This window comes from Nicotiana tabacum, chromosome 7 (genome assembly GCF_000715075.1).
Source record: "Nicotiana tabacum cultivar K326 chromosome 7, ASM71507v2, whole genome shotgun sequence".
Lineage (NCBI taxonomy): Eukaryota > Viridiplantae > Streptophyta > Magnoliopsida > Solanales > Solanaceae > Nicotiana > Nicotiana tabacum.
The window spans coordinates 39261011-39288713 of record NC_134086.1 but is presented as its reverse complement, the minus strand read 5'-3'; the positions used below and the strand labels follow the sequence as shown (position 1 = coordinate 39288713).

Here is a 27703-nt window from a genome sequence, read left to right as displayed (position 1 = left end):
GATATTTTTTTTAAAGCTCTGAGTATCACTTTGAAAGGAATAGACTAGAACGAGGTCTAATCAACTCCTCCCACTAAGTTGACTCCTAGTGATTGGTTAGAAAAGGAATAATAAGATACAGATAGTTAACTACAATGTGTTTGATTCAGATTTGTGCTTGTATTAAAATCACACACTTGCTTAAAAAATCTGGATGATAACTGTGTTGAATGATACTTGATTGGGTCACTATTGTACCTCACAATAAGCAAGCTTGATATAGTGTTTAGTGTGGGATTGTGTGCAGGATTTCAAGCGAATCCCAAGGAATCTCACCTGAAGGCTCTCAAAAGGATATTAAAACATCTCAAGGGGACCCTTGACCTCTGTCTATGGTATCCCAGAGGGTACAACTTTGATCTAGTTGGTTATGTTGATGCTGACTATACAGGTTTTCATGTTGAAAGGAAAAGAACTTCAGTAACAACTCATTTTCTAGGTTTTTGTCTGGTGTCTTGGGTAACCAAGAAGCAAAACCCAGTGGCCTCATCTACAGCTGAGGCTGAATATGTGGCTGCAACATCCTGTTGTGCTCAATAACTATAGATAAGACAAAGGCTAAGGGACTATGGTATATTTATTGATTGTGTTCCCATTTTCTGTGATAACACCGATGCGATAAACATTGCTAAAAATCCATGTGAGCATAAGAGAACCAATCACATTGACACTAGACATCACTTTCTCAAAGACAATGCTGAAAAGGGGAATATCTCAATTAAATTTTGTAAAACTGAAGATCAAATTGCTGATATTTTTTTTAAAGCTCTGAGTATCACTTTGAAAGGAATAGACTAGAACGAGGTCTAATCAACTCCTCCCACTAAGTTGACTCCTAGTGATTGGTTAGAAAAGGAATAATAAGATGCAGATAGTTAACTACAATGTGTTTGATTCAGATTTGTGCTTGTATTAAGCTCACACACTTGCTTAAAAAATCTGGATGATAACTGTGTTAATGATACTAATATGAAGTATTGAAGCTTTATTGTAGAAACGAACAAGGAGTTGCTAAGGAGTTGGTTCTTTGACTTAGGTATGTGTCATAGTATCTTAAGTTACTAAGACTTTATATTCTAAAATTACCGCTATACAGACTTTTAATTCCGTTGGAATCACCTCTAATCGTCTTCTAGTCAAAGAGTAAGGGGGAATCCTTGTGAAATTATAGATCAATTAAGTCAAAGTAACAGTTATAAGAGTTTCGTTAGAACTCAAATTCCGTCACCTTCTCTCTTTTAGTCAAATCAGGAGTAATGCCTTTAAAAGGCTCTTATGATCAGCTTCTCTGACCTCGTTGTTTCTCTCAAACCCTAAGCAAGAATCGAAAGCAATTATCAAGAACTAACCCTCTCTTTTCCTTCTTCGAGCCTCTCATCTAATCACCATGCCTAAAGCCAGTCAAACACCCTTTAAATCTAAATCATCAACCAAGGCTGAAGCAAAACCCAAAATCTTAAAGCCCAAGTCAAAGAAAAATGCCAAGCCTTCAAGAGAACCCGCACCCACACATGCTCATTCTCCTTTGATATCCTCCATTATACCTATCTCATCCTCTCATGTCCCTACTGTTCATGTTGCTCCTATCATTCCCACCTCGATTGTAACCCTTCCTTCAAAAACAACTACCCATACACCGGAGTTTCCTACGAAAAATACATCCAAGTCAACAAAGGTCAAAGAAACTCCAAGAAAATCTATCAAGAAAGTGCCTGAAGCTGCTATGCAGGGTGATACTGTAGCCAAGGGAGCTGTGATTTAGGGAAAATTAGTGTCAGTCACTATTGATCAAGTACCATATCCTACTTAAAAGTTAGATATTTTGGTATCTGCTACAGATGTTGCACCCCTAGATACTCTCCCACCCATAAGTGAGAAGCCAAAGTGGAGATTCTGTGTAAAAAGGGTACAGGAGATCTGGGAAAAGAGATAGATCCAACAGTTGTGGAGCCTGTGGTTGAGGGGGAAGGACGTAAAGAACAGGTTCAAAAGGAGGCTTCTGATGGCCTTGGCTAATTGGACTGAGGATGAGGAAGATGATGAAGGTGAAAAAGAATAATAAGTTGTGCAGTCACGAGGAACATGATGCTCAAAACATAGCCAATGAAGAAGAAAAAAATGAGAATGAGGGAGTATCTGGAGATGAGAAGGAGAGTGATATAGAGGTAGACAGGTGAACATGCTAATGATTCTGTAGAAGAAGAAAATCAGAGTGAAGAAAAGGAGGTTTCTAAAAGTTAGGGTGAGGATCAAGAAAATGTAAGTGAGATTGAATGAGGTGATAACGAGAGTGAGGAAGAAGAGAGGAATGTGAGTGAGGAATCTGAAGGTTCCATGACAATTGGAAACACTGTCATAACCCCTTCAGAAGAAATTGGTGAAGAGACAAGGGCTCAAGATCCTGGGTATCTGTTAACTCCATTCACTGGAGATAAAGAATTTAGCAGTGATGAATATGATATGCCACTATCTGAGGTAGGGAAGAAGTCCAGGAAGACCACTGTGAAAGCTACAAAGTCAGTAGTCTCAAAAAGGAAGGAGTGGTTCCTCCTGTTAGAACTCCCCTCATAGGGACTAAAAGAAAGGTTGTTGATGCTCAAATCATGAAGGAATACAGAAGTGCAAAGAAGCCAAAGAAGAAGGTTTTAATTGTGGAACCTGTTGTTGAGGTGGATGGAGAAGATGAATCTGACTCTGTCTTGCCAGCAAAGTCTGCTACACCAAAGAAAAAGGGACTCCAAGTCACTAAACCTGTTATCTCTTCTACAAGGGCAAGTATGGTAAGACAAGAAAGAATGTGCCAGCTGTAGTTGATTGACTCACAAAGTTCAGGAATAGAAAAGTGCTACATGGGAAGATTCTTGCGAACACTGAGCTCAAATAGTTGAGAAACTTGAGCTACAGGGGTTGAAGCACATGTTTGTCAAAGCTTTTCCCCCAGTATGTGTTCTTGTTGTGGTGGAGCTCTATACAAATTTCACATTTTATGGGAAGATAGTCAAGAGTAAGGTATGGGGCTTTGACATGGAGTTTGATGCTGAGGAGCTGGGGCTGCTTCTGAATATCCCTTATTTGGTATTTGACAATTACTTGAAGAAAAAGAAGAAGAAGAAGAAGAAAAAGAAGAAGAAGAAGAAGAAGAAGAAGAAGAAGAAGAAGAAGAAGTGGCCAACCATAGACAATGATGTTGACACTGGCATTGTGGTCACCAGGATACTCCCAAAAGTTTGAATTAAATGCTCCCCAAAAAGTGTACAAGACTGATGTGACTCCATTTCACAAGCTATTGTTTCAGTTTGTCAACTCCTGCATTCTCAGAGGTCTGAGAGAAGGCATGAAGCTACTCTGCTAGACATGGATGTGATGGAACTGCTTGACACTGGTCGACCAATCAATCTTCCTAGCCTGATGATTCAGCACATGGCAATAGCTGCAGATACGTCCAACCAAAGCATGCTATGCCATATGGTTTCATGTTGACTAAGTTATTTCACCAGCTCAACATTGCCTTACCTGAGCTTAAGTTTGGAAACCACAATGATGTTTTGGATGATATTATCCAAGCAGTGTGGCTATGAGGATATCAAGGCTAGAGGACCTACAGGATATGTCATTCTTCCTAGAAGCAGTAGGGTTGCAGAACTCAGCCAGAGGTTGGAGTTAGATGTTGAAGAGAATGCCAAGATTCGTGAAGACAATAATGAGCTGAGAAAGGAAATAATGCAACTGAAGGAAGAGCTCAGAAGAGATAGGGAGGCCCGTGCTCAACAGACTGTTACCCTTGTGAAAGCTTTAACCCCCTCTACTTCTCACCCTTGAACTTGTTCATTCCTAGTTGTTAAGTTTAGAATATTAATAATAATCAATAACCCTAAAGAAGCTTTGACTAATGATATACCCTTCTATGCAGATTCTGGTGAGCAACAACATTGCTAAAAGGAAAGAAGATCTACTCAATCGTGGAAAATAAATTAGTTAGCCTAAGAAGAAGGGAATCAATCAATATTGACCATGATTCTCAAGTGCGCAAGAATGGAGCAAATCGCGGACAGCTCAATCAGTGTTAACCAAGATCCTCAAGTGTGCAAGAATGGAGCAAATCACCAACAACGATCAAATCTAGAAGATTCTGCAAAAGCTCAAGTCAAGAAGGATGAAGGAAGCAACCTTCCAAGATTGAAGTGGAGAAAGCAATCAGCCAAGATTATCTCAAATCAAGGAAGAATGAAGGAAGCAATTCATAAGGAAGGAAAGATGAATCTAGCTACCATTTCAAGCTGGATTCATGAGGCAACCCTTGGGTCTTTCTTTTAGATGTACATGACTCACAAGGAAAGGTTTCCTAGAATTGATGCAATACAATTCCAGAAGACAAGGAAGCAGAATAAAGAAAGAAGCAGAAGAACATTAAAAATCACGCAACTACACAATTTGTTTATAAACCTTCCTAGTTCTTAGTACAAATATTGTATTCTTGAGTCTACAAGTATCACAAAAGATAAGAAGAGTTAGAACACAAATGGGAGTTGTGTCAACATCTTCAAAAATCACTATTGTTGTATATCGTTGGTGGTGAACATACTAAAACCATTATTGTTGTAAACATTCATCCAAGATCTAAGAGAACCTTTATGACCCAAGGGAACTGGACGTAGGTACCACACCGATACTGAACCAGTATAAAAACTATTGTGTCTTCTTTATCTTTCTGCTATTTCAATTAACTTTTACTGAAATCATTCAGTGTGGAAAGTCTAGTCGATTATACTTATATTTAGTCAACTAAGATTTTTAAATTGATTACAATGCCCCCCCCCCAACTGTACTTTCAATTGGTATCAGATCAAGGCTCGGAAACTTTGCTTAACAGCTAGTGAGGAAAAGATCATGGGATCAAACATAGTCGTTGGAGCGCTATTTCAAGAAGGAACTTCTCAGATACGGCCTCTGTATTTCAACAGCCAGAACTTTTCTCACTGGAAAGTACGTATAGAAACATATACTATGTCATACGACATTAAAGTTTGGCGCGTGATCAAAAAGGGAAATATTCCAATTCCGCCAAAGAAAAATGAAAATGGTCACGTCATAGTTTCATTTGATCCTCTGGATTTATATGACTACACTGAAGAACTAGCGGCTGTTATAACAGTGAATGCTAAAGCAAAAAATCTGATGTACAATGCTGTCAGTGGAGAAGAATATGAGAAGATATCAAGCTATGAAACTTCAAAGGAAATATGGGATAAATTAGAGGTCACATATGAAGGAACCAACAAAGTGAAAGAACAAGTATTAATCTTCTAGTTCGAGATTATAAATTATTTCAAATGAAGGACGGAGAATCAGTGGAGGAAATGTTCTCCAGATTCAGTAAAATTCTTAGAGACTTAAAATCATTTGGGAGACCAATCAAAAGCTGAGAACAAGTTAGAAAAATTCTGTAAAGTTTTCCCACAATTTGGAAACCCAAGGTCATTGCCTTGGAACGTTTGGATCTTGACAAAATATCCTATAATGAACTTAGAGGGTATATAATTGTGTTTGAGAAAACTCACGTAGACAGGTAGATTCAACAAGAAAAGAAGAACACAGTTGCATTCAAAGCAATTGTGTCCGAACCAGTAAATGAGGAAGAAGAAGAAGGAGGAGAAAGAGATGAAAACATAGCTATGCTTTCAAAAGATGTAACAAGTATGATAATGAAGAACAGAAATAGCAAGAGAGGCAAAACAAACATTAGAAAAGGAAGGATGAAAAGTGAAAATGACAAAAATGATGGGGGATGCTATGAATGTGAAAAACATGGACACATTCAAGTCGAATATCCTGAACTGAAGAAGAAATTAAGCAAGAATTTTCAAAAGAAGAAGTATTTTGGAGCTTGGAGTGATGAAGAAGAATCTGATCATGAAGAAATTGCAAGTATGTGTTTCATGGATATAAAAGAAGATTGAAATAAGGACTCAAGTGAACTTGAACTCATGGCATACGAAGGTACAAATGAGGAGGAAAACTCAGGTGAGCTTGGTCTCATGGCAGACGAAGGAACTAGTGAGGTACGTCTTCCTACATGTCCTAACTATTATGAACTCCAAGAATTTACTGATATTGCTCTTATAGATATTGAGAGAGTTCTAAATGAACTCAGAAAAATTAAAAGAGAAAAGAAAGACTGGGCTTTGATGTTGGAAGTTTGTGAAATTGAGCGTGATATGCTTCAAGATGAAGTTAATGAACTTCAACTTCAACTGAATGGATAGCGTAAATCTACCGTCCATAGCTCTGTTAGATCAAATCAGATTGCTCCTCATGCTAGAACTAGAAATCCCATTACATGCACTTATTGTAGCAAAAATGGTCACAATACTAACCAATGCAGGAATTGAATCAGAGCAGAAAGAGGCTCTGAAAATCCCAATAATCCTTCTTGTTTTTACTGCGGAAAACTTGGCCACACTTCTAACCATTGCAGGTTCAAGAACAACAGCAGATGGGTCTGGCGACCTAAATCTTCTAGTCAAGCTAATGCTCAGATTTCTAATCATTCAAGGCCCAATTAGGCTTGGGTACCTAAAAATAAGTAATTCTTTTTTGCAGGAACACCACAAGAAGAATCGAAAAGAAAAATGGTATCTTGACAGTGCATGTTCCAGACATATGATTGGTCAGAAACAATTATTCAAAATGGTCACCAAACTAGATAGAAGAACAGTTACATTTGGAGATAAATCAAAAGAAAATGTAATTGGTATTGGAAGGGTTCCTCTCAGCTCAACATGTGATGTAGACGAAGTGTATCTGGTTGATAAACTTGGTTACAATCTTCTTAGTACCAGTCAACTATGTGACAATGACTACGAGGTTCGTTTAAAAAAACATGGTTGGTTCATTGAAGATGAATCAGGTAAAGTTGTTCTCTCTAGAAATAGGGACAGAAATGTCTATACTATCACTAACTTAGATAGTTTTGGTAATCAAATCTGTCTAGCTTCTATAATTGATGACCCTTGGGTATGGCATAGAAAACTGGGCCATGCCAACATGCATACTATTCATAATAATTCTAAAAATAATCTTGTCATTGGTCTTCCAAAACTAGATTTTTTAAAAGATCAAATTTGTGATGCATGTCAACTAGGAAAACAAATCAGGTCCTCTTTTAAAGTCAAAAATATTGTTTCCACTACAAAGCCTCCCTAACTACTGCATATGGATCTTTGGGCCTACTAGAACTGCTAGCATAGGTGGTAGAAAGTATGCTTTCATTATAGTAGATGATTTTTCTCGATTCACCTGGGTTGTTTTTCTAAGTCACAAGGATAAGGGATTAAGAAACTTTGAAGTCTTTTGCAAAAAAGTACGGCGGGAAAAAGGTTACTACATTTTCTCCATAAGAAGTGATCATGGAGGAGAATTTGAAAGCATAGCATTTGAGAACTTTTGCAATGATCAAGGGATCTCTCACAATTTCTCATCTCCAAGATCTCCACAACAAAATGGAGTGATGGAACGTAAAAACAGAACCCTGCAAGATATGGCAAGAACCATGATTGTGGAAAATTCTATTCCATAGCACTTCTGGGCAGAAGCTGTAAATACAACATGTCACATCATCAACAGATGCCTAATTCGACTAATACTCAAGAATACCCCATATGAACTATGGAGAGGAAAAAAATCCAACATCAGTTATTTCCATCCTTTCGGTTGTAAATGCTTTATACACAATAATGAAAAAGACAATCTTGGTAAGTTTGATCCCAAAAGCGATGAAGGTATTTTTCTTGGATACTCTCCCTCTAGTAGAGCATATAGAGTTTTTCATAAGCGTACTTTATCCATTGAAGAATGATCAACTTCCTGAAGATGAAGAAATTATCCATAGTACCAAACTATCAATACAGTTGAAATTGCTCCTGAAGAAACGACTGATCAGTAAGATCAACTGACTAAGAATCTTAAAGAAAATCAGGAGTCTACTACAATCGATCCAATAAATTTTGTTGAAAAAGAGCCAACATTAGTTGTCCCAAATGAATGAGAAATGAACCTGGATATCCACATAAGTATATCATTGGAGACCCTCAGGAAGGAATGAAAATTAGAAGATCCCTAAAGAAGACATCGAATATTGCTTTCACATCCCAGTTTGAACCAAAAAGGTGGATGAAGCACTTGGGGACAAAAGCTGGATAACTGCAATGAAGGAAGAACTTGATCAATTTGAGAAACAAAAGGTATGGGAACTCATCCCTAAGCCACCAAATGCATCCATTGTTGGAACAAAATGGGTATTCAAAAATAAGTTGAAGGCAAAATACACAGTTTACCCATCGAACTTACACCGAAATTCCTGTTACACACCTTTTCTTCACGAAAAATCTTTTATACACTCAACCTTTCAAAAGTGTGTTTAAGACTCACCAATTTTATTACGTGTCACTCGCATGTTATACACACATAAGTGGCGAGTGAACAATTAAAGTTTTATGTCTAAAGTCTCATTTTGATGCCACTTTTCCAGCCTTTTCATTTTTTCATTTTTCTCAATTATTTTCTTTTTTTTTTTAGAAAAAATTCAACCAAGTCTTTTTCATCTTCTTCCAATTATTGCACCATCACCTTCTTCTACCACCATACCACCAAATATTTTTGTCACTGCTTATCGGGCGGATTGGGCGGTTATTTACTCTTAACGGTTTGGCTTATCGGTTATCGGCTTTTAAATGTATTAATCCGCTAGCCGCCCGATAAGGTATCAGACGGATTGGTATCGGTTTAGCTCTTATCGGGTAGTTATCGGGCGGTTTATCGGCCTAGCAAAATTATCAATGATTCTAGGAATCCAGCAGTACTACCAGAAGAAGGAAAATAAGCAAAAAAATATAGACTTGACATGACTTTGGTTTAAAAAAGAATGACAAGAAATGACTACTCTTTGCGCTTCTCTTCGACAACAACTTCCTCTTGAAATCATTAAGGTTTGTGAAACGTGTGTTCCTTTTTTCTTTAGATTTCCCAACTTTCTAATTAAGGTCTAGTCTCATTAATTTCTCGGGGATAGATCTGTTGTTTCATCTAATTAATGTTCACAAAATATAACCAATTTATGTATGTCATTTTGCTCTGGAAGTGATAGATAATGAATCAATTTCTTTTATTTTTGTTAGTGTTGTAATAAATCAGAAACTTTTTATTCAACTTCTACTTTCAGTTAAATTGAATATATTCCTATACTCCTATTTAACAAAATTTGATCAATTCTATATTCCATTACTGGACTCATTATATATATATATATATATATATATATATATATATTCTTAACGGATTAACGGATTATCCGTTAAGAAAATTGAATAATCCGCCCCCAAACCGATAAGTCGTTAATAAAAAAAAATTAATCTGTTCCCCGTTCGTTAAGCCGTTAAGTCGTTACCAGTAAGCCATTAAGCTTAGGTTCTGTTCGGTTTTCGATTTCGGATAAGCTTTGAACACCCCTACCTTCAACATAGTGAATCGCTGAATGACTGTGTCACAGGTGCGCTTGGTGGGTGGCCAAATCTAAAAGAAAAATTCATGGAGCTCTTCGTATGTGTCGTGAGAATTTGTGGGTACTGCATCCATGGAGTTTCTTCCATTTCAGCCATTGATGGGTTGGAAATTTTTGATTAATTCTTTTCTGGTCTTATTGTTGTTGGTGTAAATAGTTTGGTACTCAATATCAGTTAGGTCAAGGATAATACAAATAACTTTAGGGAAATCTTTAATTGGTAATGATGATAGAAATTCAATGTCATCCTAATATTTTAAAAATTGAAAATAAAAAAAAGAATGTTTCATGGTTGATGCTGGTGCAGAAGTACTCACTTGGGAGGGGGGCATCCATGGTGGTATAGCTTGGGGAAGATGAAGAAGATGGATATCATTGTAAATTCAAATATATTTTTTATTTAAAAAGTCAATAACACGTGTTAAATTATTGATGGTGCGTGGCTACACTTGTTGAGAAAAAAATGGTCAAACACCGAATAGGTGTGTCTTAGACATATTTTTAAAAGGTTGAGTGTATAAAAGATTTTCCGTGAAGAAAATGTGTAACATGGTTTTCGATGTAAGTTCGATGGGTAAACTATGTATTTTTCCTAAGTTGAATGAATCTGGACAAGTCGTGCGAAATAAAGCCAAACTAGTCGCACAAGGTTATTCACAACAAGAGAGAATTGATTATGAGGAGACCTTCACCCCTGTTGTCGGGTTAGAATCAACCCGCATTCTATTAGCATATGCTGCTCATAAATATTTTAGACTATTTCAGATGGATGTGAAAATGCCTTCTTGAATGGATTCATCTCTGAGGAAATTTTTGTTAGGAAACCTCCAGATTTGTAAATGAATCCTCTCTGAATCATGTCTACAAATTGTTCAAAGCACTGTACGGCCTAAAGCAAGCCCCTAGAGCTAGGTATGAAAGGATAAGTTCATTTATAGTTCAACATAGGTTCGACAGAGGTAATATTGATACCACTCTTTTAATCAAACGATCATCTCTAGGTAACTTAATTGTACAAATTTATGTAGATGATATTATTTTCGGCAGTACTAACCCTGTTTTGTGCAAGGATTTCTCAAACATCAAGGAGAATTTAAAATGATGGGAAAACTAACTTTCTTCCTTGGACTTCAAATCAAGAAAGTACAGGAAGAGATCTTTATTAGTCAAACAAAGTACCCGAAAGAACTCATCAAAAAGTTTGGTATGTCTAATGCAAAGGCCATAGGAACACCAATGAGTCCGTCAACTGCTTTGGATGAAGACAAAAACAGTAAGAGTGTTGATGAAATAATGTATCGAGGTATGATTGCCTCATTACTCTATCTTACAACTAGTCGACCAGATATTATGTTTACCGTTTGCAAATGCGCTAGATACCCGTTAGCTCCTAAAGAATATCACCTGACTGCTATTAAACGTATTATCAGATATTTGACAGGGATAGTCGGCTATGGTTTATGGTATGAAAGTTTTGAATATTTTGATCTCAAAGGATTTTCATATGCAGATTTTTTAGGAGATAAACTTGATAGAAAAAGCACAAGTGGAACATGTCAATTAGTTGGTGTCATGACCAGGATCTTTCCACTCTCGGGAGTCGTGATGACGCCTACTAATGGGAGCTAGGCAAGTCAACCCTTAACTACCTTTTTCATTAACAACTTACTTCTTTTAACAATTATCAGTGATAGCATGAAAATAGCGGAATTAAATAAATAAGCGGAAGACCTAAATTAAATAAGCTGAACAATAATGCAAAAGTCAACATATGCCTCTACCCAAGAACTGGTGTCACATCACTCACGAACTACTAAGAGTACTAAATACAACCGTTTGAAAGAAATATAACACTGTTTGTGAATACATGAGATAACAGAATGAAATATAAGATAGAGGAGATGACGGGCCTACGGACGCCTGCAAGGCTACCTCGGTGTCTCGATGGACTGAAGGTTGGCTTCTGCGCTACTGCTGTTGTCCAATACCTAGTTCTGTGCAAAAGAGCACAGAGTGTAGTATTAGCACAACCGGCCCCATGTGCTGGTAAGTGCCTAGCCTAACCTCGGCGAAGTAGTGACGAGGCTAGGACCAGACTACCAAATAACCTGTGTAGTTCAAATATCTATATGTACAACGAAAAGGAAATACATGAAATAATCAGTCAATGTGGAAAGGGAAAACATGTTGTGGGGAGGTAACAATTCCAAATAGAAAACCTCAATAAAAGAAAGAAACAACAAAGCCAGAATATCAACAAGAATCAGAATTCAACGATTTGCACGGCACCACCCTTCGTGTTTTTACTCTCTTCCTCACCCAAACAATATTTATAATAAAAATGTGCACGGCATCACCCTTCATGTTTTTACTCTCGTTCTTACCAAATCAATCGTATCATAATAATATGCACGGCATCACCCTTCGTGCTTTTACTCTCTTTCCTTACCACATAGTCAATGAATATCGGTACGGAATGGTACATCGTATGGCACGACATCACCCTTCGTGCTTTACACTCTTTCCTCACAATAGCAAACAATGCACGGCATCACCCTTTGTGATTTAACACTCTTCCTCACCCAAACAACAATCACAAATAAAGGGACAAGGGAGTAGACAAATAATGGTAGAAATTCCGGCAAGGGAGTATAATTAAACAGCTAAATCCCGGCAAGGGAACAAAATCATTAAATCTCAACATCCCGACAAGGGAGATAATCAACAAAGCAACAAACATCCCGGCAAGGGAACAATTCAATAACTCTTTCTCTTTCTTTCACTTCTTACTTTATAACTCACTTTACCACTTGAGTCAATGCTCCAAAGGGTTCAATTATCTCATATACTTTCACAATTCGTATTATAACTCGAGCAAATGCTCCTTGTTGTTCAAAGATCATAATTTCTTTCGCATGCTTTTTACAACATATAGAAATCGTCATTTAGGGCATGAAAGATACAACAAAAATCAGAATATCCGCAATATAAAGACTCACGGTCATGCTAGACACCAACGTATAGATACTCGTCACCATGCCTATACGTCATACTCGACAATTAGCACGTAGCAAATAAGACTCAACTCCTAATCCCTCAAGCTAAGGTTAAACAAAACACTTACCTCAAACATCCATGGCCAAATCAATCCTCAATTACCGCTTTTCCTCTCGAATTTGGCTCTAATCGATTGTATCTATACAATAAAGACTTCAATACATCAATAAATGCTAAACAATGCAAACCCAATGCCTAATTATAGCTTTCCAAGCATTCTTTCCAAAATCCCAAAAATCAACCCCGGGCCCACTTGGTCAAAACACTGGGTTCGGACCAAAATCAAATCACCCATTCACCCACGAGCCCGAATATATAATTTGTTTTTAAATTCGACCTCAAAACAAGGTCTAAATCAAGAAAAATAAAAAAAGCCCTAACTCTACCCAATTCCCTAATTTCTACCCTTAATTACATGTTTTAGGCCTAGAATTTCAATAGATGTTGATGGAAAATGAAGAAAACGAGTTAAACAATGCTTACCCAAGAAACTTTGGTGAAGAAATGCTTCAAAAATCGCCTAGGAGATTTGGAGAAGAAAGGGATTGTGAAGTTTTGTGAAAATCCCGTAATGGTTCTGTTTTGGGGTTTAAAATAACTGGGCAAAATTGCCCTTCGCGTTCGCGATGGTCCAGGTCCGAAGACCTTCGCGTTCGCGGCACAGGGGCTCGCGTTCGCGTACCATGAGCGGTGTTCGTGTTGAACAAATTTGGTGGCCCTTCCCCCTGTACCCCACACATTCGCGAGTGAAGGGACGCGTTCGCGAAGGGTCTACCCCCCTCAGCTTCGCGTTCGCGTGACCAACTTCTCGTTCGCGAAGAAGAAAATGAACTCCTGGGAATTTTTCCTTACGCTTTCGCGAGTGAGTCCACGCGAACGCGAAGAACAAATTCCCTGTGCACAACAACAGAAAATCTGCAACACTTCTAAGGCCAAAAACCATTCTGAAACACTCCCGAGCCCTCGGGGCTCCTAACCAAACACACGTACTAACTCAACAACATCATACGAACTTATCCATGCAATCAAATCGCCAAACTAACCTCAAAAACAATGAATCAAACCTCAAAATCAAGAGTTTTTCCAGAAACTTCATCAAGTTCAAATTTAAGATTTCAAGTCTGAAACACGTCAAACGATGTCCGATTTTAACCAAACTTTACAGAAACATCTTAAATCATATATAAGACCTGTACCGGGCACCAGAACCAAAATACAGGCCCGATACCAACATGTTCTAATCAAATTTCATTTCAATTTTCCTTAACAATTTCAGAAAAATAATTTCCTTTAAAAATTCATTTCTCGGGCCCGAGACCTCGGAATTCGATTTCGGGCATACACCCAAGCCCCATTTTTCCTACTGACCCTCCGAGACCGTCAAATCACAAGTCCGGGTCCGTTTACCCAAAATATTGACTGAAGTCAAATTTATTCATTTTAAACTCAAAACTTAGCATTTTTCACAGAATTTCATATTTAAGCTTTCCGACTACGCGCCCGGACTGCGCGTGTAAATTGAGGCGACTCTAAATGAGGTTTTCAAGGCCTCGGAAGCACAGAATGGATAAAAAACAGGTGATGACCCTTTGGGTCGTCACATTCTCCACCTCTAAAACAACCGTTCGTCCTCGAATGGATAGAAGAAGGAAGTACCTGAGTCGGGGAATAGATGAGGATAATGGCTCCGCATATCGGACTCGGACTCCCAGGTTGATGCCCCAGGAGGCTGACCTCTCCACTGAACACGAACAACAGGAAAACTCTTGGATCTCAACTGACGAACCTGCCGGTCTAGAATAGCTACCGGCTCTTCCTCATAGGACAAGTCCTTGTCCAACTGGACAGTGCAGAAATCTAACACGTGGGATGGATCGCCGTAATACCTACGAAGCATGGACACATGAAAAACTGGATGCACGACTGATAAGCTCGGCGGCAATGTAAGTCTACAAGACACCTCTCCCACTTGATCAAGAATCTCAAACGGACCAATGAACCTAGGGCTAAGCTTGCCTTTCTTTCCAAATCTCATCACGCCCTTCATAGGCGACACTCGGAGCAATACCCGCTCACCAACCATAAAAGCCACATCTCGAACCTTACGATCTACATAGCTCTTTTGCCTGGACTGAGCTGTACGAAGCCTATCCTGAATGATCTTGACCTTGTCCAAAGCCTCCTGAACTAGATCCGTACCCAACAACTGAGCCTCTCCCGGCTCAAACCATCCAACCGGAGATCGATATCGCCTACCATATAAAGCCTCATAAGGAGCTATCTGGATACTCGATGGGTAGCTGTTGTTGTAGGCAAACTCTACTAATGGCAAAAACTGATCCCACGAACCTCCAAAGTCAATAACACAAGCTCAGAGCATATCCTCCAATATCTGAATAGTCCACTCGGACTGCCCGTCCGTCTGAGGATGAAATGTTGTACTTAACTCAACATGGGTGCCTAACTCTCGCTGAACTGCTTTCCAGAAATGCAAAGTAAATTGTGTACCTCGGTCCAAAATGATAGAGACTAGGACGTCATGAAGACGAACAATCTCCCGGATATAGATCTCCGCTAACCTCTCGGACGAATAGGAGACTGCCACAGGAATGAAATGCGCTGACTTGGTTAGCCTATCAATAATGACCCAAATTGCGTCGAACTTCTTCTGAGTCAGCGGAAGTCCAGTAACGAAGTCCATAGTGATCCGCTCCCACTTCCACTCGGGAAGCTCAATCCTCTGAAATAAACCACCAGGCCTCTGATGCTCGTACTTAACCTGCTAACAATTCAAACACCGTGCCACATATGCCAAAATATCCTTCTTCATTCTACGCCAACAATAATGTTTCCGCAAATCCTGATACATCTTTGCGGAGCCCGGATGAATAGAGTACCGGGAACTATGGGCCTCCTCTAAAATCAACTCCTGAATCCCATCCACATTAGGCACACAAACTCGACCCTGTAATCTCAAAACTCCATCAGCATCTAAGGTAACCTGCTTGGCACCTCCACGCTGCAATATGTATCTAAGGACACACAAATGGGGATTATCAAATTGTCGATCACGGATACACTCAAATAATGAAGAATGAGCGACCGTGCAAGCTAATACTCGACTAGGCTCAGAAATATCCAACCTCACAAATTGATTGGCCAAAGCCTGAACATCCAAAGCAAGCGGCCTCTCACCGACTGGAATATAAGCAAGACTGCCCATACTGGCTGACTTTCTACTCAAAGCATCGGCCACCACATTGGCCTTTCCCGGCTGATATAAGATAGTGATATCATAATCCTTCAACAACTCCAACCACCTCCTCTGCCTTAAATTCAACTCCTTCTGCTTGAACAAATACTGAAAACTCTTGTGATCAGTGAACACCTCACATGCCACGCCATACAGATAATACCTCCAAATCTTCAGTGCGTGAACAATGGCTGCCAACCCTAAATCATGCATCGGATGGTTCTTCTCATGAATCTTCAACTGCCGCAAAGCATAGGCAATGACCTTGCCATCCTGTATCAACACTGCACCAAGCCCAATGCGAGATGTGTCACAATAAACGGTATAAGGCCCTGAACCTGTGGGCAAAACTAACACCGGTGACGTAGTCAGAACTGTCTTTTGCCTCTGAAATCTCGCCTCACACTCGTCCGACCATCTGAACTGGGCACTCTTCTGGGTTAACCTGGTCATTGGGGCTGCGATAGATGAGAACCCCTCCACGAACCGACGATAGTAGCCTGTCAATCCTAAGAAACTCCGAATCTCTGTAGATGATGCTGGTCTAGGCCAGTTCTTGACTGCCTCAATCTTCTTCGGATCAACCTGAACGCCCTATGCTGACACAATATGACCCATTAATGCAACTGAACTCAACAGAACTCACACTTAGAGAATTTAGCATATAACTGACTATCCCTCATGGTCTGAAGAACCATTCTAAGATGTTGCTCGTGCACCTCCCGGCTGCGAGAATATATCAGAATATCATCGATGAAGACTATCATGAACTAGTCCAAATAAGGCATGAACACTCGGTTCATCAAATCCATAAAAGTTGTTGGGGCATTTGTTAACCCGAATGACATAACCAAGAACTCATCATGCACGTACCGAGTGCGAAATGCTGTCTTAGGGACATCGGATGCCCTAATCCTCAACTGATGGTAGCCAGATTTCAAGACATTCTTTGAAAATACCTTGGCACCCTGAAGCTAATCGAACAAATCATCAATCCTCGGCAGTAGATACTTATTCTTGATTGTAACCTTATTTAAGTACCGGTAATCAATGCACATTCTCATCGAACCATCCTTTTTCTTAACGAACAATACCGGCGCACCCCAAGGCGAAACACTGGGTCTAATGAAACCTTTCTCAAGCAAGTCCTGCAACTGCTCCTTCAACTCTTTCATCTCAGGTAGGGCCATACGGTATGGCAGGATAGAAATGGGCTGGGTGCCTGAAGCCAAATCAATGCAAAAATCAATATCCCTGTCGGGTGGCATACCCGGCAAGTCTGAAGGGAGAACATCAGGAAACTCACAAACAACGGGCACATAATAAATAGAAGGGACCTCAACAATAGGATCACGAACATATTCCAAATAGGCCAAACACCCCTTCTCGACCATACGCCGAGCCTTCACAAACGAAATAACACTATAAGTAGAATGATCAGGAGTCCCTCTCCACTCTAAACGGGGCAAATCCGGTAAAGCTAAGGTCGTAGTCTTGGCATGACAGTCCAAGATAGCATGGTAAGGTGATAACCAGTCCATCCCCAATATAACATCGAAATCGACCATGTCTAGAAGCAACAAATCCACGCGAGTCTCAAGACCCCCAATCACCACAATACAAGAACGATGGACTCGATTGACCACAATAGAATCACCCACTTGTGTAGACACATAAATAGGAATACTCAATGAATCACTAGGCATGACCAGGTACGGTGTAAAATAAGATGACACATACAAATACGTAGACCCTGGATCAAATAGCACTGAAGCATCTCTATCACAAACCAGAATGGTACCTGTAATGACTGCATCTGAAGCCTCAACCTCGGGCCTAGCTAGAAGGGGGTAACATTGGGGCTGGGCCCCACCACCCTAAACTACTTCTTTGGGATGGCCTGCTGCTGGCTGGCCTCCACCTCTGGCGGCCTGAGCTCCACCTCTAGGACCTCTACCTCCACCTCTAGCACCTCTACACCCACCTCTAACTGGATGGGCGGGATGTGGAACACCTGGTGCCTATACCATAACACGAGAACCCTGATGCTGAGAGCTACCCGGTGCTCGAGGGCAAAACCTGGCAATGTGACCCGGATCACCATATAACAAGCCCTCGGCTACTGAGACTGTTGGCCATGTCGACCTGAATGACCACCTCGGAAACTCTGAAGCGGCGGTGCACTGATAGGAACTGGTGGTGCACTGTAAGGCTGCTGAAAGAATAATGCGTCTGAGCACCACGACTACCTAAAGTGCCATGGGAGACCTAGAGAGCTGACTGAAAGGGATTAGAAGGATGGCCTCTACCATATAAATCTCTACCTCCAGATGAGGTACCACTGAATCTACCTAAATGGAGGGGCCTCTTATCCGACCCATGACCACCTCCCAATGATAGAACCTTCTCAACTCTGTGGGCCACATTGTCTACCTCCTGGAAAGTGATCTCACTCCCGGCCTCCTTGGCCATCTGAAGATGAATCGGCTGAATAAGACCATCAATAAACCTCCTCACCCTCTCTCTCTCTCGGTGGAAAGTATGACAAGAGCATGGCGAGCTAGATCGATGAACATGGTCTCATACTGGGTGACCATCATGGAACCCTGCTGGAGGCACTCAAACTGACTCCGAAAGGCCTCTCTCTGAGTCACGGGGAGAAACTTCTCCAAAAATAACGTTATGAACTGCTCCCAAGAAAAAGATGGCGAACCGGCTGGTCTAGCTAAGCAATAATCCCTCCACCAAGTCTTGGCGGATCCAGACAGACGAAAGGTAGCAAAATCAACTCCATTGGTCTCAACGATCCCCATGTTCCGAAGAACCTCGTGACAACTGTCCAGATAATCCTAGGGATCCTCAGTAGATGCACCGCTGAATGTAAACGTGAAGAGCTTGGTGAACCTATCCAACCTCCACAAAGCATCGACGGACATAGCCTCTCTATCGCCGGTCTGAGCTACTACACCCGCCTGAAGTGCCACAGCTGGTTGAACCGTTGGAACCTGAACCTGGGGAGCTACCTGCTCCGGAGTGCGCATAGCAGGAGTCTGAGCCCCTCATCCAGCCAGAGAGGTGGCTGGTGCTACAGGAAGCAAACATGCTCGGGTGACACTCTCCATGAGGCCCACCAATTGGACCAGAGCGTCTTGAAGAACTGGGGTGGCAATGAACCCCTCTAGGAACTGAGTTGGGCCCACCGAAACTACTGGGGCCGAAACCTCCTCCTCAAAATAAACCTGAGGCTCCGCCACTGGTGTTACTGCTCGGGGCTGAGCTCTGCCCCTTACTCGGCCTCTAGCACTACCTCGGCCTCGCCCTCTGCCCTTAGTAGGAGCTGCTACTGGGGGCTCAGGCTGCTGAGCGGTAGATGAGAAAGCGCGTGTTCTCGCCATCTGCGAAAGAACAGAGTAGAAATCCAATTAGCATTTGAGGAACAAATCCGCACGACAAGAAAAAACAAATGTGAAATTTTCCTAACTCTGTAGCCTTTAGGGGATAAATATAGACGTCTTCAAACCGATCCCTCAGACTCTACTAAGCTTGTCCGTGAGTTGTGAGACCTATGTAACCTAGAGCTCTGATACCAACTTGTCACGACCCGGATCTTTCCACCCTCGGGAGTCGTGATGGCGCCTACTAATGGGAGCTAGGCAAGCCAACCCTTAACTACCTTTTTCATTAACAACTTACTTCTTTTAACAATTATCAGTGATAGCTTGAAAACAACGGAATTAAATAAATAAGCGGAAGACCTAAATTAAATAAGGTAACAATAATGCAAAAGTCAACATATGCCATTACCCAAGAACTGGTGTCACATCACTCACGAACTACTAAGAGTACTAAATACAACCGTTTGAAAGAAATATAACACTATTTATCTCGAATACATGATATAACAGAATGAAATATAAGATAGAGGAGATGCCGGGCCTGCGGACGCCTACAAGACTACCTCAGTGTCTCGGTGAACTGAAGGTTGGCTCCTGCGCTACTGCTACTGTTCCATACCTGGATTTGTGCAAAAGAACACAGAGTGTAGTATTAGTACAACCAACCCCATGTGCTGGTAAGTGCCTAGCCAAACCTCGGCGAAGTAGTGACGAGGCTAGGACCAGACTACCAAATAACCTGTGCAGTTCAAATATCTATATGTACAGCAGAACAGAAATACAGGAAATAATCAGTCAATATGGGAAGGGGAAACATGATGTGGGGAGGTAACAGTTCCAAATAGAAAACCTCAATAAAACATAGAAACAACAAAGCCATAATATCAACAAGAATCAGAATTCAACGATTTGCAGGGCACCACCCTTCGTGCTTTTACTCTCATCCTCACCCAAACAATATTTATAATAAAAATGTGCACGGCATCACCCTTCGTGCTTTTACTCTCGTTCTCACCAAATCAATCGTATCATAATAATGTGCACGACATCACCCTTCGTGCTTTTACTCTCTTTCCTCACCACATAGTTAATGAATATCGGTACGGAATGGTACATCGTATGGAACAACATCACCCTTCGTGCTTTACACTCTTTCCTCACAATAGCAAATAATGCACGGCATCACCCTTCGTGCTTTAACACTCTTCCTCACCCAAACAATAATCACAAACAAAGGGGCAAGGAAGTAGACAAATAATGGTAGAAATCCCGGCAAGGGAGTACAATTAAATAGCTAAATCCCGTCAAGGGAACAATATCAATAAATCTCAACATCCCGGCAAGGGAGATAATCAACAAAGCAACAAACATCCCGGCAAGGGAACAATTCAATAACTCTTTCTCTTTCTTTCACTTCTTACTTTATAACTCACTTTACCACTTGAGTCAATGCTCCAAAGGGTTCAATTATCTCATATATTTTCACAATTCGTATTATAACTCGAGCCAATGCTCCTTGTTGTTCAAAGATCATAATTTCTTTCACATGCTTTTTACAACATATAGAAATCGTCATTTAGGGCATGAAAGATACAACAAAAATCAGAATATCCGCAATAAAAGACTCACAGTCATGCTAGATACCAACGTATAGATACTCGTCACCATGCCTATATGTCATACTCGACAATTAGCACGTAGCAAATAAGACTCAACTCCTAATCCCTCAAGCTAAGGTTAAACAAAACACTTACCTCAAACATCCACGGCCAAATCAATCCTCAATTACCGCTTTTCCTCTCGAATTTGGCTTCAATCGATTGTATCTATACAATAAAGACTTCAATACATCAATAAATGCTAAACAATGCAAACCCAATGCCTAATTATAGCTTTCCAAGCATTCTTCCCAAAATCTCAAAAATCAACCCCGGGCCCGCTTGGTCAAAACACGAGGTTCATACTAAAATCAAATCACCCATTCACCCACGAGCCCGAGTATATAATTTATTTTCAAATTCGACCCCAAAATGAGGTCTAAATAAAGAAAAATCAAAAAACCCTAACTCTACCCAGTTCCCTAATTTCTACCCTTAATTACATGTTTTAGGCCTAGAATTTCAATAGATGTTGATGCAAAATGAAGAAAACGAGTTAAACAATGCTTACCCAAGAAACTTTAGTGAAGAAATGTTTCAAAAATCGCCTAGGAGCTTTGGAGAAGAAAGGGATTGTGAAGTTTTGTAAAAATCCCGTAATGGTTCTGTTTTTGGGGGTTTTAAAATAACTGGGCAAAATTGCCCTTTGCGTTCGCGATAGGCAACTTGCATTCGCGATGGTCCAGGTCTGAAGACCTTCGCGTTCGTGGCACAGGGGCTCGCGTTCGCGGAGAGTAATCTCTTCGAGCCTCACGTTCGCGTACCATGAGCCACGTTCGCGTTGAACAAATTTGGTGGCCCTTCCCCCTGTACCCCACGCGTTTGCGAGAGAAGGGGCGCGTTCGTGAAGAGTATACCCCCCTCAGCTGCGAGTTATCGTCAGCAACTTCGCGTTCGCGAAGAAGAATGAACACCTGGGAATTTTGCCTTACGCATTCGCGAGTGAGTCCACGCGAAGAACAAATTCCCTGTGCACAACAGCAGAAAATCTGCAATACTTCTAAGGCCAAAAACCATTCCGAAACACTCTCGAGCCCTCGGGGCTCCTAACCAAACACACGTACTAACTCAACAACATCATACAAACTTATCCATGCGATTAAATCGCCAAACTAACCTCAAAAATAATGAATCAAACCTCAAAATCAAGAGTTTTTCCAGAAACTTCATCAAGTTCAAATTTAAGATTTCAAGTCCAAAACACGTCAAACGACGTTCGATTTTAACCAAACTTTACAGAAACATCTTAAATCATATATAAGACCTGTACCGGGCACCGGAACCAAAATACGGGCCTGATACCAACATGTTCTAATCAAATTTTATTTCAATTTTCCTTAACAATTTCAGAAAAACAATTTCCTTTAAAAATTCATTTCTCGGGCTCGGGACCTCGGAATTCAATTCTGGGCATACAACCAAGTGCCATATTTTCCTACGGACCCTACGGGACCATCAAATCATAGGTCCGAGTTTGTTTATCCAAAAGGTTGATCGAAGTCAAATTTATTCATTTTAAACTCAAAACTTAGCATTTTTCACATAATTTCATATTTAAGCTTTCCGGCTACACGCCTGGACTGCACACGTAAATTGAGGTGACTCTAATGAGGTTTTCAAGGCATCGGAAGCACATAATGGATAAGAAAATAGGTGATGACCCTTTGGGTCGTCATAGTTTGAAAATCTCTTATATCCTGGCACAACAAGAACAAAATTGTGTGGCCCTATCTACCACAGAGGCAGAATATTTGTGAGTACGGAACTACTGCACACAAGTACTATGGATCATGCATTAACTATTAGATTATAATTTATGTCTTAATTCTATTCCTATTATGTTTGATAATACCAGTGCTATTTGTTTATCAAAAAATTATGGGCATCATTCTAGGGCTAAGCATGTTGAGATTAAGCATCATTTTATATGTGATCATGTTGCTAAAGGAGATATCATGCTTCAATTTGTTAATACTGAAAATCAGTTAGCGAATATTTTTACAAAACCTTTACTTGAAGAAAGATTTTGTTTCCTTCAGAACAAAATTGGTATATGTGCAATTCCCTCATAACTATGTTTAATGTTTTCCATAATTACTTTAGTTTATTTCCATATATCTTGTTATTTTTGACCAAAAAAATCTTTTAGGTATTTGATTAGTCTACACATGTATTTATTGTGAACTGACGACGGGGTTTTACAGAAGGCAACTTTTCAGTTGCCTTTCATATGTCTCTCTGGGAATTGAGGTGACCTATCTAATCCTTTTTAACCCCCCTTCCCTCGATTATATCTCCTATTCTCTCAAAAAAACCAAACTCTTATCTCTCTGTCTTCTTCTACTCATGGCTAAAACCAAACCCTCTCCTTCATCTTCCATACCCAGAAGAAGCCACCAGTTCAAGAAACCAAAGATGACCTTGTTGCTATCGAATATTCTGAAAGTGCAGATCACTTACTGATAGAAGAAGTGTAACGACCCGATCGGTCGTTTTGCTTTTTAGAACCCCACCCCTCTAAATAAAACTTTTCACGCTCGCTTTAACTAATTTATGACCTGCGGGAATGGTTGGTTTGAGATTTGGAAGAGTTTGGGTTGAAATAGGCTCATTTAATTCCTTAAGATTTTCTTAAAAGGCTAAGTTTGACTTTGGTTAATATTTTTAGCAAACGGACCCGGATTTGTATTTTGTCGGTCCCGGAGGGTCCATAGGAAAATATGGGAGTTGGGAATATGCTTGAAATCGAATTCCGAGGTTCGTAGCCCGAGTAATGAATTTTTATTAGAAATTGTTTAAATGAAATTCTAAGGATTTAAAGAAATTAAATAATAATTGATCACGTTGGTATCGGGCTTGTATGTTGGCTCTGGAGCCCGGTATAGGTCTAATATAATATTTATGACTTGCCCGCAAAATTTGGTGTCAATCCGAGTAGTATAAGCACGTTTCGGCGCGTTAGAAGTGAATTGAAGAACTTGAAGTTCATAACATTGATTCAATTGGTTTTAGGGGATCATTCTTAGATTTAGCGTTGTTTTGGGAGTTCCGAAGGTTCGAGTGAGTCAATTTCATGATTTCAAACTTGTTCGTATGTTTGGGCGGGGTCCGGGAGCCCCGAGCATCAATAGGACGAGGCTCGAGTGAAGTTGGAAAATTTGGGAAGAGTTGTCAGCCGCAGGTGCGAGACCGCAGATGCGGTCATCCTCTTGCAAATGCGGCCAAGGTAGAAGCGGCTGCGCAGAAACGGCTTCAAGACCGCAGAAGCGGTCCCAGCTCGCTTGGCCAATTCCGCAAATGCGGCCTTCCTCTCGTAGGAGCGGGACAGCAAATGCGGAAATCACTGAACCAGTGAGCTTCATTTAATACGGGCTCTAAGTCATTTTGGCCATTTTTCACTCACTCATTGAGCGATTTTGGAGCTCTTGAGAGAGGACTTCTACCTAGAATCTTGAGCTAAGTTTATCCTACCTAATTCTAGTTTAACAATTGATCCTTGGGTAGATTAACACATAAAGATTAAGGTAAAATCATGAGGTTAGAGCAAAACCTAGGGTTTTGATAAAAGTTAGATTTAACCACGAAATTTGTTATGAAATGCATTAGAAATCATATATTATTGATCCTTAGGTTATAAAGAACAATTTTCTTCGAAAAATTTCGGAATCCGGGCACATGGGCCCGGGGTCGGATTTTAGGAAACTTGTGTCTAAGGTTGGGAAATTACTTTAGTAATTAAAATGCGAACTTTTGAACTTGTATTGACTAGTTCCTAGCTCGTTTAATTAGTTTCGGATCGTTCGGCTCCAAATTAAGGGTTTTGAGCACGTTCTTGGTATTGGAAGTACACTTTGGAGCGAGGTGAGTCTCCTATCTAACCTTGTAAGAGGGAATTGTCTCCATAGGTGATATAATCAAATAATTTGCCATTGAATGTGGGGCTATGTACGCACTAGGTGACGGGAGTCCGTGCGTAGCTACTATTATATTAAGTCCGGGTAGTCTAGGACACAAAAGCATGCTTTATGTGATATTCTTGTAACTTTATGTTTAGTTTGGATTGTTTAAAATATGATGATTATGGTAAATGAAACTAATAAGAGGAACATTATCTTCTTGGCCCTTTTAAAGAGAAGTTGATATTTCTATGAGTAATTGCTCCCCAGATATGTATTCTTGTGTGCCTGTTGTGTTTAATTACATTTGACCGCATCACACATCTAATTCTTGAGCGGGGTAATAGATGCATCTATGGTTCGCACCGTTCGACCATTGGTAGTGCAAAATTTACTTTTATGTTGGATCGGGCCGTACGACCTCGGCACTACTTGCGCATGCTTTTACTCAGTATTTATCTATGGATTGAGCTTTGTTATATGCCCTGAAATGTATGTGGCTAACTGTGATATTATTTGGGAAAGGACCTGTTATTTCCTGCTATAAATTTTTAATTATTTGTACTATCCATGCTCAGTATGATTCATTCTCATATTATTTGACCTTAGTAAGTGTCAAGTCGACCTCTCGTCTCTACTTCTTCGAGATAAGACAGGACACTTACTGGGTACATATTGTTTATGTACTCATACTACACTTTGGTACTTAATTATACAGAATCTGAGGCAGGTACATCTGGTTACCAGTCTGGTGCCCATTCTTGATCAGTGTCCAAGACTTCCACGGTGAGCTGCTCACTTCATGTGCCGTTCAGTAGCATGATAGAGTCTCTCTTTATTTTGGATGTCGATTCTACTTCAGATAGTATGATAGATTTATTCTTTTGTATATTCTACTAGTTGCACATAAACTTGTGACACCAGGTCTTGGCACACACATTGGTAGACTATTCTTTTGGGGATTGTATAACCATTTTTGTACGTTACAAATTATCACATGCTTTTAACTTCAAATTTAGAAATTTCTGTACTTGTTTTAGTAAAGTGAAAATGAGAACTTATTAACACTTTCGCGTTGGCTTGCCTGGCAAGGGTGTTGGGCACCATCATGACCTATAATGGAATTGGGTTGTGACAACATGGTATTAGAGCACTAGGTTCACGTAGGTCTCACAAGTCATGGATAAACCTAATAGAGTCTTGCGGATCGGTACGGAGATATTTGTCTTTATCTTCGAGAGGCTATAGGGTGTTAGGAAAACTAATCTTTATTCGTTTCCTATCGTGCAGTGGTTGGTATACTAAATTTCCCTCTTCTATTCTCTCACATATGGTGAGGGCACGCACGACTAATGTTCCAGACCCGGGAGGAGCTGCTTCCCCCATTGCTAGAGGCCGGGGGAGGGCACTGGCCCGAGGTAGGGGATGAGGGCATCCCAGAGCTGTCCCATAGCACCACCAGCAGATCCTGCAGAAGATCCTATCATTGAGGAGCAGGGTGAGGTGCCCGCAGCTGAGCCTACCTCGGCGGACTTTATGATAGCACCGGGTTTCCAGGAGATCATGGATCGTATACTGCGGTTCATGGACACCATGACTTAGGCTAGTTTATTTCCAGCGGATTCAGCTACATCATAGGCAGGATGGGGAGCACAGAACTCTACTGCTCAGGCTCCTGGTCATGCAACTGCAGTGTATCAGAGTCCGGGTGCACTACCCGTAGATGGGGCTTAGCTAGTTGCTACAGTGGTGCCTGAGCTCAGACTAGCTGCGGATGGTGACCCGCAGAAGTTATTGGATAGATAGACTAGACTTCACCCTCATGTCTTTGGGGGTGAGCATCATGAGGATACCCAAGACTTCATAGATAGGTGTAGGGACAGATTTCACAACATGAGGATATTGTAGTCACATGGGGTTGACTTCACTACTTTTAAGCTGGAGGGCAGGGCCTGTAGATGGTGGCAGTCTTATGTTCTTGGCAGGCCAGTAGGTTCTCCTCCCATAACTTGGGGTCGGTTCACACAATTATTCTTGGACAGGTATATTCCACCCTCTGAGAGGGAAGAGCTAGGGTATTAGTTTGAGCATCTTCAGAAGGGTCAGATGTCCATGGCTGATTATGAGGTGAGGTTTTTTGAGTTGTCTCGCCATGCACTTATGATACTTTCCACGGATTTAGAGAGAGTGCGGAGATTTATTGTGGGGTTGCACCCCGGTATTCGAGCTAACATGGCCCGAAAGGTGGAAATGGGTACTGAGTATCAGCTAGTGGTGGAGATTGCTCGTAGGATTGAGGGTTATTGCTAGAGGGGTAGAGAGCAGATTCAGCAGGACAAGAGGGCCCGGTTTTCTGGAGAGTTCAGAGGTGCCCCAGATAGGGGAAGAGGGCACTCCGGGAGGGGTCAGCCCAGCAGGCCCCCATATTCAGCACCACCACCACCTCCCCGAGGTGCTCCAGTGAGGCCTTATTTCAGTGCGATGCAGGAGAGTTCTTACCATCCACCAGCTATTCAAGGTTTCTCCGACAGGTATTCTGGTCATCAGGGTTCTTCCAGTGCTTACTTCATTGCTATGTCAGAGAGTTCATATTGCCCACCAGCCATTCAGGGTTCTTCTAGTGGATATTCGGGTCAGAAGACTTAGACTTCAGAGAAGAAGGCTGTGGTGCTGAGAGGTTGCTACGAGTATGGAGATCCAGGTCACATGAAGAGGACCTGCCCCAGGTGTCGGGGCAAGGCAGTACAGCATGGTCAGCATCCTACGATTTCAGTACTGATTGCCCAGCCGACTAGAGGTGGGGGTAGACTAGTAGAGGACATCCTAGAGGTGGAGTCCAGACAGGGAGA

The 27703-nt window shown here is 40.9% G+C and overlaps 1 protein-coding gene across 1 annotated transcript; it reads left to right on the top strand.

Annotated features, from left to right (window-relative positions):
• Positions 1-6396: 6396 nt before the first annotated feature.
• LOC107819632 (uncharacterized) lies at positions 6397-27500 on the top strand. The gene is made up of 7 exons (XM_075218362.1): positions 6397-6558; positions 6640-7053; positions 7181-7579; positions 8205-8279; positions 10416-10554; positions 10665-11058; positions 27386-27500. Exons 1-7 carry the CDS (start codon positions 6397-6399, stop codon positions 27498-27500), a joined length of 1698 nt encoding a protein of 565 aa, XP_075074463.1.
• The last annotated feature ends 203 nt before the right edge of the window (positions 27501-27703 follow it).